The 12,384-nt window shown below is 38.3% G+C and overlaps 1 protein-coding gene across 3 annotated transcripts in view; it reads right to left on the bottom strand.

Moving 5' to 3' along the window:
• Positions 1-12,384, bottom strand: part of PEPD (peptidase D) — a 223,290-nt gene that overhangs the window by 18,020 nt on the left and 192,886 nt on the right. For all 3 annotated transcript variants that reach the window (XM_077831255.1, XM_077831256.1, XM_077831254.1), the window contains one exon: positions 10,688-10,872. In XM_077831255.1, coding sequence (XP_077687381.1) covers positions 10,688-10,872 — 185 coding nt within the window. The remainder of the gene's footprint in view (positions 1-10,687; positions 10,873-12,384) is intronic.

Raw genomic sequence — 12,384 nt, forward strand, 5'->3', positions numbered from 1 at the left:
CACCATTCTGTCTGGGTTTTTATCGACAGCCCTAGCAGACTCCAGCCAGCAAAAGAAGCTGCTAGTTAACTGACTTTGAAACTCACAGCAGGTTAGATGAGTTCCTACTTCAAGCACCATATACTTCTCCTGGTATTTGGGAGTCACAGTTTCCTTTTCTGTAGGATAATCTAATTACTGTACTTGTCAGAGCTTTTGGGACACAACTAAAAGTTAACACTGGGGCAACAGAGACCACAATGTAATTTGGCTATTTTTAAAGTTTTTCTTCTTTTCATAGGCACCAAGCTTTGCACCAAGTTTAAACTGCACTCTATACTTCCCTTGCAATGACTGGAAGAGAATCAGAAAGCAGAATTATGTGTGATTTATTACAAGTAGCACTGCATGTTTGGAGTCAGGTACAATGGGATTTTAATCTACTCCTGTAACTTGGTTCTGATCTTAACTTCCCATGTCATTTTTGCTTCCCCATTCTCAGATGTCACCAGGTTCCCCTGATGCCATTATGAAAGTACTGAAAGACACTGAATGTTTTTTCTATTTCAACAGATTTAATACAACTCAGGAATGAGAGTAAATGGCAGATATTGAATGGTAAAATCACCATGTTGGCAGCTACCATATAATCGCAAAGAACAGGAGAACATTAATACTCAATGTTTTAATACTTAAATGACTTTTTTTGTTACAGACAGAGAACATATGTAGGATATTCTGGGCTTTTTCTTTTGAGGGCCTTTTGTTATTAATATTGATAGGAATTGCCTTTGCAAAAACCCAAAGGCACAAAACTGTAACACACCCCATAGTAATACTTTTTACATCTTATTTTCTGTATATAGTTTAAAAGAAAACTATATTATCACAATCTTTTACATAAAAGTCACAATCTGTACATACAGTAAATTGCTCCGAATACACCCACCAATATGTATATTAGTCCTTGTTTAAAAACAGAGATGGACTGGCACAGCAAAATTCAGATCTAAACCCCAAAAGTAAAGATTTTTGGACTGTGTATTAATTAAAAAGAAACAAAACAAAAACAGTTTCCTAATATTCAAATGAAGGGGTAAAGACACTGAGAAGTCAAAGTTTCATAACTTGTTAGGTAAAGGGCTGCATTGTATCATGAACTGAGCTTTTTTCCTGTTCTGCTTATGTTAAAAACCGTTTTTCTACTACAACCCGTAAATCCAAAATCTTTAGACTAAACCCTCACAGAAAAGGCCTTTGGGACTTGATAGAGAATGATAATTTTTCTCCACACCTGTAGAATTACACAGCTAGGATATAATGCTCTATTAAATTATATAGGTGGCTTTAAAAGTCTTATAGAAAGGATCCTATTCTGTACTAAACACCATGGTTTTTTCAGGCTAATTTCTGTAGAACCTGATTGGTTTCATCCCTATTAAAGTCTATAGGATTTTTCCTTATGGGAAGCCTTTGTAAACATTCTTCTTGGCAATACTTTTCCTGCTCATTGCCAAGGTGACCCGCATGGCAGTATATTGCTGAAAAGGGGCTGAATTAAAATAAAAAGATAAAGAAAGAGAAGCAAGTACCTCCTTATCTTCACTCCAGATACACAATTTATTATAGTGATAAAGATGAACTCAGAACTAACCCTACACAAATGATCGTCAAAGGGGAATCATCTTCAAACGAGTGAGCTGTTAGTGGCGTTCTACATGGATCACTTCTTGGCCCTATGCTATTTTAACATTTTTATTACTGATATAAAGTTTGCCCATGACACAAAAATAATAAAGAGGACAGGTACCTGGTACAGAACAATCTGTATCATTTGGTAAGCAGGATGCAAGCACACAATATGCGTTTTAATATGACTAATTGTAAATGTATACATCGAGGAACAAGGAATATAGGCAATTAAAACCAGAGATGTTTAAAGATAAATTCTACAACTTTTTTTTATAACTTGAGATGTCCAAGTGACAGCTGTTAACCCAATTTAAATTAACTGATTTGTTATTGCAGAAAGCCTTAAAATATACTTAACATTTTACAGAGCCTTGCAGTCAATTAATATAACATGAAATTGAAACATCTCTAGAATCAAGAGACAAGGAATTGGGATTTAAAAGAAAATTTCAACCATCTTCCAATTTAAAATGTTTAACATTTTTCAATTGAACAGCCACAAATCCTCATTTATAAAGAATTTACTCAGAAAACAAATTGAAGTGTGTGGGAAAACTGTATCCATGATTAAATGCTATGGTTGATGCTAAACCTAATAGAGATTTCATACTTTGAAGTTAGCTTTTTCTGACTAAGGGTCAGATTTTCTGAAGTACTTAGTGTATACCACTGGGCCCAGATTTTCAAGCCTGCTCAACTGCCATTTAGGGCCCTAAATGAAGCAACCAGATTTTCAAAAGTGTTTTGGATCCAGCAGCTCCCATCAAGAATTATGCTATTTAGGACAAGGTTTTCCATGAGAGTGGCTCACTGCAGAGAACTTCTGAAAATCAGGGCACTTATTTAGGTCCCTAAATGGGAGCTGTTGGGTGTTAAATTCTTTTGAAAATCTGGCCATAAATGTAGTTTGTATACCACCAACACTGTTTTCCAAAACTAAAAGTTTTTACAAAGCAACAAAAGAAAGATAATAGATATATTCTGAATAAAACAACATTATTTTTATAGGATATTTGCACACATTTTGCAGTGTTGCTGTCAAAGGGCAAGGAAGTGCTTATTGAATGCTGCATGTGAAAGCTGCTTACTGGAAAAAAAATATTACTGCCAATTTTGCAAAAACCTGGCTACTAATGAATAACTAATCTAAGCTAACAATGTCTGGAATCAGTTTTTTGGAACACAGCATACTTTGTTATGGATAGAAATTAGGAAATGAAAAACTTACGGTGTTATTCCAAACTTTGCTGCTTATACTTGAAAAATAATTGAATAATAAACCTTTGGAAAGTTTTTCTTTTTTAAAATAATTTTTAATGCTTTCAAAAATTCTCTCAGCCAAAAGCAAGTAACTTGCTTCTTCGCTAATTAGAAAATAGGGCAGGATACGGCAAGCATGTGCACAGCATGTAATAAATACACAAACAGCATTGTGAAATTCCTCATAAAAGCAGTCTACTTTGTAAATGTTAAACACACCAAAATAACTTCACAATCTATAAAATATATTTAAAATGTATTGTCTCCTCATAAGAAAATGAAACATAGCCAAGACTCTTCTTTTAATTAACATGGATAAGCGGTGTGTTCGTGCTACAGTGTCCAACTGTGTATATTTATAATTTAATTAAGAAAAATACTGTAGAAAGGTTGATGGTTAATTCAGACGCATGCAGAATTACTTGCATTGATTTCCTGATACAACACTGGTAGTAAACTCTCCATATAGTGTCTAAGAGACCAAATTTTAAAAGTTTCCTTCCCTTCCCCAAACTCCCAATACATCTTTACAGTCATATTTTCAAAAGAAAACTAATTGTGGACCTGTAATTTTACACACACAATCTTTTGTAGATAAGAGTTATCTAATCATCTGAAATGTGAACATAATATAAGAATAGCCATACTGGGTCAGAGCACTGGACCATCTAGCCCAATATCCTTCCTTCCATCAGTGGACAGTGCCAGATTCTTCAGATGGAACAAATAGAATAGAGCAATTACTGAGTGATCTATCCCCTGTCATTCAGTCCCAGATTCTGGCAGTCAGAGATATAGGGACACGGAGCATGGGATTGCATCCCTGACCATCTTGCTGGACCTATCCTCCAGGAATTTATCTAATTCTTTTTGGAACCCAGTTACATTTTTGGTCTTCACAACATCCCCTGGCAAAGAGTTCCACAGGTTGACTGTACATAGCATGAAGAAGTACTTCCTTATTTTTGTTTTAAACTTGCTGCCTCTGAATTTCATTGGGTATCCTCCGCTTCTTATGTTATGTGAAGGAGTAAATAGCACTTCCTTATTCACTTTCTCAACACCATTCATGATTTTATAAGTCTCTATCATATCGCCCACCTTAGCAGCCTCTTTTCTAAGGGCTGGTCTATATTACCGCAGTAAACTGATCTAAGTTACGCGAATAATGTAACTGAAGTCGACGTACTTAGATCCACTTACCACGGTGGCTACACTGCGCTATGTCGACAGGACAGCATCTCCCATCAACTTCCCTTACGCTTCTCAGGGAGATGGAGTACACAAATCGATGGGAGAGTGCTCTCTCATCGATTTCGTGGGTCTTCACCAGACCTGCTAAATCGACACTCGCTGCATTGATTGCAGCAGTGCCAATCTACCGGTAAGTGTAGACATGCCCTAAGATGAACAGTTCTAATCTTTTTAATCTCTTCTTATATGGAAGCTGCTCCATACCCCTCCATACCCCAGTTTTGTTGCCTTTCTCTGTACTTTTTCCAATTCTAATATATCTTTTTTGAGATGGGCTGTTCAGATCTGTATACAGTATTCAAGGTGTGGGTGTACCATGATTTATATAGTGACATCATGATATTTTCTGTCCCTTTCCTAATGGTTCATAACATTCTGTTAGCTTTTTTGATTGCTGCTGCACACTGAACGGATGTTTTCATAGAACTATCCACAATGGCTCCAAGATCGCTTTCTTGAGTGGTAACAGCTAATGTAGCCCCCATCATTTTGTATGTATAGTTGGGATTATGTTTTCCAACGTACACTACTTCTCATTTATCAACACTGAATTTCATCTGCCATTTTGTTGCCCAGTAGCCCAGTTTTGTGAGATTTCTTTGCAACTCTTCACAGTCAGCTTTGGACTTAACTATCCCAAGTAATTTTGTATCATCTGCAAACTTTGCCACCTCATTGTTTATCCTTTTTCCAGACCAACTGTAGATACAAACCTTTGCAGACAGAAATCAGGAAGCTGGATAGGGTCTAGGGTCAGATTTTTAGAGTGGTTAGGCATGCAAATGCATGTGTAATTTGAGAATGAAATTACATGACTACATGCACTCAATCTATATTCAACTTCAGTATTTGTTCATAAATTCAGCATACAATTAGACTTATTTTACAAACATGCAACAGAGAGCTTGATTTATTTGAAATCTTATCCCTAAATTCCTATGCACCCACAACTGACTGCATTTGCAAAACTGCCGACACAGATTAGTCAGAATTTGAATATATAGCCCTTAAAATAGATTGTACAATACACAAGAGAACGAACATTTGTTAATTTTGATTTATGTATATAAACAACTCCTTTCCTGAAACACATAAGGGAAAAGAAAGCAACTCTGTATGCTAAATGAGTATTTGTAGAAACTAGCTCACCACAACTGAATGTGGGGATGTCCTTGTCCAGCTGGTTGGAAGAAAAGGGGTTGTTTGTCCTTATGTGGGGTCCCTTCTGCAAATGGAGGTGGCGAGCAGAATCTACCTGGACAGAGCAGGGAGGAACAGGAAGTGGCTGGATCAGGTGGTGGGGGAACTCCTTGTGAAAGATGTCTAGTGGAGGGGTACTTCTCACAGAGGGGATATGGTTCTCAGACAAAATGGATTGGAAGAGGATTTAGAAGAACGCATCCCTTAAAGAAGCTGGAGAAGTGGGGGTTTGGGGCTCCTAACATCTGGTGCAGGTGGGAGCCAATTCCCCCTCCTTTTTCCAGCCTCATTCATCCTCATGTGAGGGGGCCCAGAAACAGGCTGGCTGGGACCAGGTTGGGATGTAAGAGTGCTGAGAGCAGTTCTTCCAAGTAGGGGGGAAACAATTAAGAAACTAATGATGACCTGCTCGATAACAGTTTATTGCCGGTTATTCCCAGATATTTTAAGTGAATTAAGTTGCAGTCTAATTAAATCACATCCATTGCATCTTGTCTTTCTTCTGGCATAGCTGGGACAACTACAGATTTGTAATGAAGAAAGGTCTGTGATGGATCAGAAGGATCTGTTGCTTTACATCTAATTGAAAAACAATTATGGGTTTTCCCTCTGTATGTGAGGCTCTGGCCTTACAAAATGTATATCCTGTAGTTAATTTTAAAAGTGCAGGAGATATCCTACTTCACTGATTCCTCTCACCTGTCCTAAAACTTACTTGGCTCTTGGGCCTACAAAAGCTTACACAAACATTAAACTATAAGTAGAAGTAGCTTCAGTACTCACATGATTAAAGTCAAAACAACTCACATGCGTAAAAGTTAAGTATGAGCATAAGTATATGAAGCATAAGAATGGCCATCCTGGGTCAGACCAATGGTCTATCTAGCCCAGCATCCTGTCTTCCAATGGTGGCCAATGCCACGTGCTTCAAAGGGAATAAACAGAACAGGGCAAATACTAAGTGATCCATCCTCTACTGTCGACTCCCAGCTTCTGTTAGAAGCTTATGACACCCAGAGCATTAGGTTGTGTCCCTGACCATCTTGGCTAATAGCAATTGATGGACCTATCCTCCATGAACTTATTAATTCTTTTTTGAACCCAGTTATAGTTTTGGCCTTCACAACATTCCCTGGCAACAAGTTCCATAGGTTGACTGTGCGTTGACTGGGCTCTTAAATTCTGGAGTCCACTAACAGATCTCCCTTGAGTCTGCCAAGTCACTCCTGCTATGTGAGTTCAATGCCAACATGAGGTGAGAGAACAGCATGGACAGAGGGCCACTAATTATCTGTGCCATATAAGTTAGCGATGAAGCTTTGCACACAGCCAAGGGTTCAATTTAATTTTTGTTTCTTTTTCATCAAATTCAAGCTGAAAAGCCCATTCCAGTACACTGACATTACTGTAATTTTATGTCAATCATTAAGTACAGACGCTCCCCGACTTACTCAATTGTTCCATTCCGTTCCGGAAAGCCTTGCGTAACTCAAATTTTGCGTAAGTCGGAAACGTATCCCCAAACGTTACACAAAAAAAAGAAAAGAAAAAAGACTCCACCCCCATTTCTAGTTTACGGAACTTTTTCCGTAAGTGCAAATTTGCGTAAATCAGGTCTTGCGTAACCTGGGGAACATCAGTATACCGTGATGTTTAAAATAAAACATAGGTTCAAATGTTTATGTATGATTTCTTCCCTCTCCTTAAAAAATGCAATCCCCAAACAGCTGTCATTACGTGGCATAACTGAGATAATGTGAAACCCTGTGGTTTGTTGGAGAGAAATCTAACACAGCGTTCAAATTACATCTCCGTCAGTATTTAAATCATAACTGTGAAACGTAGCTTTTAAAAAAGAAACATCCAATTCACAACTGTTCAACCAATAAGATCATGGTACATAAATGAACACCCCCACAACACAAACATGTTCCTAAATGTATTAATATCATGCCTAAAAAGCTTCTGTAGCTGACTAGAAGAAAGCATCCCTTAAAGAAGCTGGAGAAGTGGAGGTTCCGGGCTCCTAACATTTGGTGCAGGTGGGAGCCAATTCGCACTCCTTTTTCCAGTCCCATTCATCCTCATATGAAGGGGCCCACAGACCATGTAAAAGATGGAAATCTTACAAAAATGTGAAGCAGAACACATACATTTGTATGATACATTATTGAAAACAGTTTTTTCTTAAAATCTTGTGATACTCAAAAAATACAAAACAGAAAAATCTTTCTGAAAATATTTCAACTAGTTTTATTTATTATTGTATCAGCCAAACCCCTTGGCAGTTACAGTTTGTTTTTTTAGACTGTTGCGAACGTCTCATTGTTGGGTAGTAGAATTATAGAGTCTCTTCTTTCAGACGCTATTCATGAACCATCATATTAATTTTGGGGGAAATCATAACTACTGTCAAATTCACATAGCACTCAGAGTATGCATTTAATGCACAAAAATAGTTCTTCTAATTCTAGGAAATAATGTTTTTAATGCTCTGAAAAGTGTATTAGTCACTCTTCTATATTAGGGCTTGTCGACACTTAAAATGCTGCAGCAGTGTAGCTGTATCACTAAAGCTGCGCTACTGTTGCACTTCTGTAAAGACACGACCTACACCAGGGGTTCTCAAACTGGGGGTTGGGACCCCTCAGGGGGTTGCGAGGTTATTACATGGGGGGTTGTGAGCTGCCAGTCTCCACCCTAAACCCCGCTTTCCCTCCAGCATTTATAATGGTGTTAAATATATTTAAAAGTGTATTTAATTCATAAGGGGGGGGTCGCACTCAGAGGCTTGCTATGTGAAAGGGGTCACCAGTACAAAAGTTTGAGAACCACTGACCTACACCGATAGAAGGTGTTCTCCCATTGGCATAGATACTCCACCTCCTTGAGAGGCAGTAGCAAGGTCAACGAGAGAATTTGCCTGTCAACCTAGCACTGCCTACACAGGGGGTTAAGGTTGATTTAATTGTGTTGTTCCGGGGTGTGGATTTTTCACATCAGTGAGCAATGAAGTTATATTGACCTAATTTCCTTACATAGACCAGGCCTTAATCAGACTTCACATCGACATACACGTTACATCATTATGTAGTTGTTTAATTATCCCTGTATATTTCATCCTGGTTATTTCGGTTATTATTCTTCATTACTGTTTTAGTCAGGCTTTAAGACATTTGTCACCAATCTTTTAAGAACAAAAGTAGTTGCATATCGTGCTTGTACTTGAGAAAGAAAACTTTTCAGTGCACTGAAAAGTTTTCTAAGTGGCCAGAATATGGTTACATGTAAAGATCAAATAGTGCCTGGAGAAAGTAATTCTTTCTGCATAGTATGTACACTCACACCAGAGCCTTACGTTCTTCTCCTATATAGCCTAAATCAATTATTATGCAGTAGCAGCAGTTGTGGGACTAAGAACTGATGCAAGAATCCACTCAAGCGGACCCTCACATTAACAAACCGCATTCAACTTTAAACTCTTTTTTCAGAAAAATATGTATTTTAAAATTGAACCAAAGAGGGAAAAATGTAGGAGCCACACAGTTTTGTTTAAAATTAGTATTAAAAGGATAGAGAAAAACATTTTAATAGCAACCAGCCTGCCTCAGGAGACTCTCCTTTTGCAGCTTGTGTAGTACAGACACAACAATCACGCTCTTAGGTTTGAAAAGATTGCAAAGGGTTGTGGAGAGACCTAGCAGTCCGGTTCTTTCTATGCCCACTGCTGACCAATACACTGAGTGACACACTACAGCCAATGAATATATGGTGACCCAAGTTGGAAGAATAAGCTAATGATTCATTGGATTCATTCATGTAGGAAGATGGGCAGTCACGGAAAAACCCATGGGCAGGTGTCTGGGAGGGACCGTATCTCCCTCCTCCCTTCAAGAGAGGTTTCTCCTTTTGGCAAAGTATCTTTCCTCTAAAAATCCCCATGAAAGAACTGCAGGGATGTGCATTATGTATTGGCAAGGTGTGTGCTCCTTGCAGGTGTGTGTTTTATTTTTCCACAGTGAGTGCATGTATCAGGCATATCTGTACCTACTCTGGCATGAGTTTGTCATCAGTCCCTTCAGGGCCTTGCTGCAGGAGGGTGAGCTCTTGTAACCTCCCACACCATTCAGACTGGAAGACACTCAGCTTCTCACAGGAGGAACTTAGCACCGTGCAGGTTCAGAATAAATGTACACTTTACAATGGCATTTCCTCGGAGGGAAATGTTTTTTGAAGCATGTGTCAAGGCTGGGAGTATTGATACTGAGCATACTCATAGGCAAAAAAACATTTGTTTGAAATGTTGCATATTCGCATCAATCCCTCTAAAATTGTTTAGAGAACAACAGAGGTGCTGGCTGGTAAACAGAGGTACTAGCAATTATTGTTGGAAATGAAGGGAAACAGGGATATTGTATTTTATGGGATTTCACAAAACCCAGGTTGACTATGGCTTCAGAGTATATTTTTAATTTTGCAGTGGAAAAATCAGAGGTCTTAATAGGTCTCACCGCTGTGTTGCCATTGGGTGTTAGTCACATTTTTATCATACCCCTCTTCTACAATGGCTGCACCCCAGCTGCCCAACCTAATGCTCTCACTAACAGAAGATGGTCAAATAAAAGATATGACCTCTCCCACCTTGTCAACCTAACTCTGTCCATTGCTTTTACTCCCTCCACCACCATTTCCACCTCCCTCCCATGCAGTTTCTCTGTCCCCACTCCCTTCCCTTACTCCAACAATTTCTTCCTTTTCTCCACTAACAAATGCGCTCCTGCAAACTAAATTTTTAACATATAATACACATACATGTAAAATGATGGCTCTACCAAGCTGTGTGCCAACCGTTACCCTGATCACCTTGCATCAAAGTTGCAATCCTTTCCCTCCATCCTTACATATTTTTTTCCGGTGTGGTCTTTTTAGATCATAAACTCTTTGAGGCAGGGAACACATGCTTCTGCATGAGCACACTGCTGATCATGAGGCTACTGCTGAATAAATAGATGCAACAAATGGACCAACTGAAAATAAAACACACTCTTGCACCTTATTCACAGGAGCTTTAGGAACGCTAAGAATCCCTGCAGGCCAGCAGGAGTAGGCATTTCACAGGAGCATTTCATGTGTTGATGAAATCATCATTTAATTTCAGGAAAACCATATGAAATACCACACCAGCAAAGAAAAACTTCAGTGCATATCAATTCCTACCCAGAGAAGACGCTACTGACTGTGAAACTAAAAGAAATGCCTACTCAAGTCAGAAGGGTTAATCTGCAAAACAGCTAGCACTAACCTCTGGGTAGCCTCCAACATCATGCACATCAATTCCAAGTAGATGTCCAAGTCCGTGTGGCATAAATATTGCACCCAGATGAACCTTCACCATGTCATCTACATTGCCTTTCAGGATGCCAATTTTAATCAGCTCTTCCAGATGGACTCTGTCTGCCAGACGGTGCATATCAGGCCAGGCGACCCCTTAGAGAGCAGAAAAAAGCAGCTGAGTTAACTATTTCTAGATATTTTTAAATAAAACAGAAAAAACCCAAAAGAAATATACCTAGCCCCTTCACTTCTTTAAAAAAAAAAAAAAAAAGGAAGTAAGCAGAGTATCCATATTAGCAGGAAAACATTTCAAATCGAAACAAACAGCTAACATGGGTGTGCAACGTTAGATGGTTAACAAGAAACCTAATGAAATATAACCGGGATTTGAATAAGACTTTTTGCTAAATTGTATGTGTTTGCTCATGTCTGTGCAAACATTAATATACTCATGAGTTTTTAGAAAGACCATCAATGGGTAAAACCATAGCCAGTTATTTGAAAAACAGAGCATAAAATATTAACTTAATTATATTTACAGTATAATCAATTCTCTCATGGTGAGCATACTGGTTAGAACATTTGAAATGTACGTCACTTTTCTGTGAATATATCAGATTTATAGCCTGTGTCTTTCTGGCAAAAACACTCTCCAGAAATTAATGACTCCCTCGTTCTTTCCCCCAGCAAATGGGCTGTGTAAAAGTCAAGTCCTCCACTACGTATGCTAAAGGACCATTACAACATACTGCTGGTAGCCTATAAGTAGAGTATCAGGACACATTACATACCTATTATTTGTGTGTATTATACAGTATAATTTGACTAAAACTGCTGAGGGGGTCTTTTCCACTGTTGGTAACATAGTATACTATTTTGATTAGTTCACCAAGGATTTGAGTCATCATTAACAATTACAGTCGGAGAACTAAGGTAACTAGGGCTAAAGTACAGTAACGAGTATTTTCCTTGTTCAAATTTGGCATGACTATAGAAAAATCAGCAATTTTTATGTCCACCCTCCCCACTTCAACTACCATTTGTTTTACCCAGTGGAACATCCAGCTTTGAGTTCCTGTGAACATTAATGTCATGTCATAATTACAGAAGGAATTTCTGCTAAACGTAATAAAGTTGCAAAGTGAGAAATACTTCACTCCCATAGCAGGGCTCAAATAAAATTCATACTTGTCACGTGTCTTTGGAATAAAGGTCAGGAGCAGGATGAGCAGCACTGTATGTCTAAAATCATCAGATCCGTTTAGCACTGCAAACTATCCAAACATGAACCAACACATCTCAAAGAGTTTCCACTAACAGGAACTGCTCAATTGATCATAGGGTCAAGTTAGATGACACGCAGATTCATTTATTTCAGCTGTCGGATTAGTCCCACATTGTTAGACTTTTACACTCTTTCTTCAAGTGTTGCATACATTTGAACACTGGTTACACTAATATTCAACTCTCTAGGTTTGTCTGGTATTATTCCACAGGTACTTCATAACAGATTCCACACCTATTATATGTTAAATTGCATCAATACAGTCTTGATACAGTAATTTACTATACAGACATGTCTGTTTTTCTTCTTACGTTGTAGACTTAGGATTATATGGTTCCTGTACTCAACTTCTATGTGGTAAACATCACTGTTCCCACATA

The sequence above is a fragment of the Eretmochelys imbricata genome, chromosome 12 (assembly GCF_965152235.1).
Source record: "Eretmochelys imbricata isolate rEreImb1 chromosome 12, rEreImb1.hap1, whole genome shotgun sequence".
Lineage (NCBI taxonomy): Eukaryota > Metazoa > Chordata > Testudines > Cheloniidae > Eretmochelys > Eretmochelys imbricata.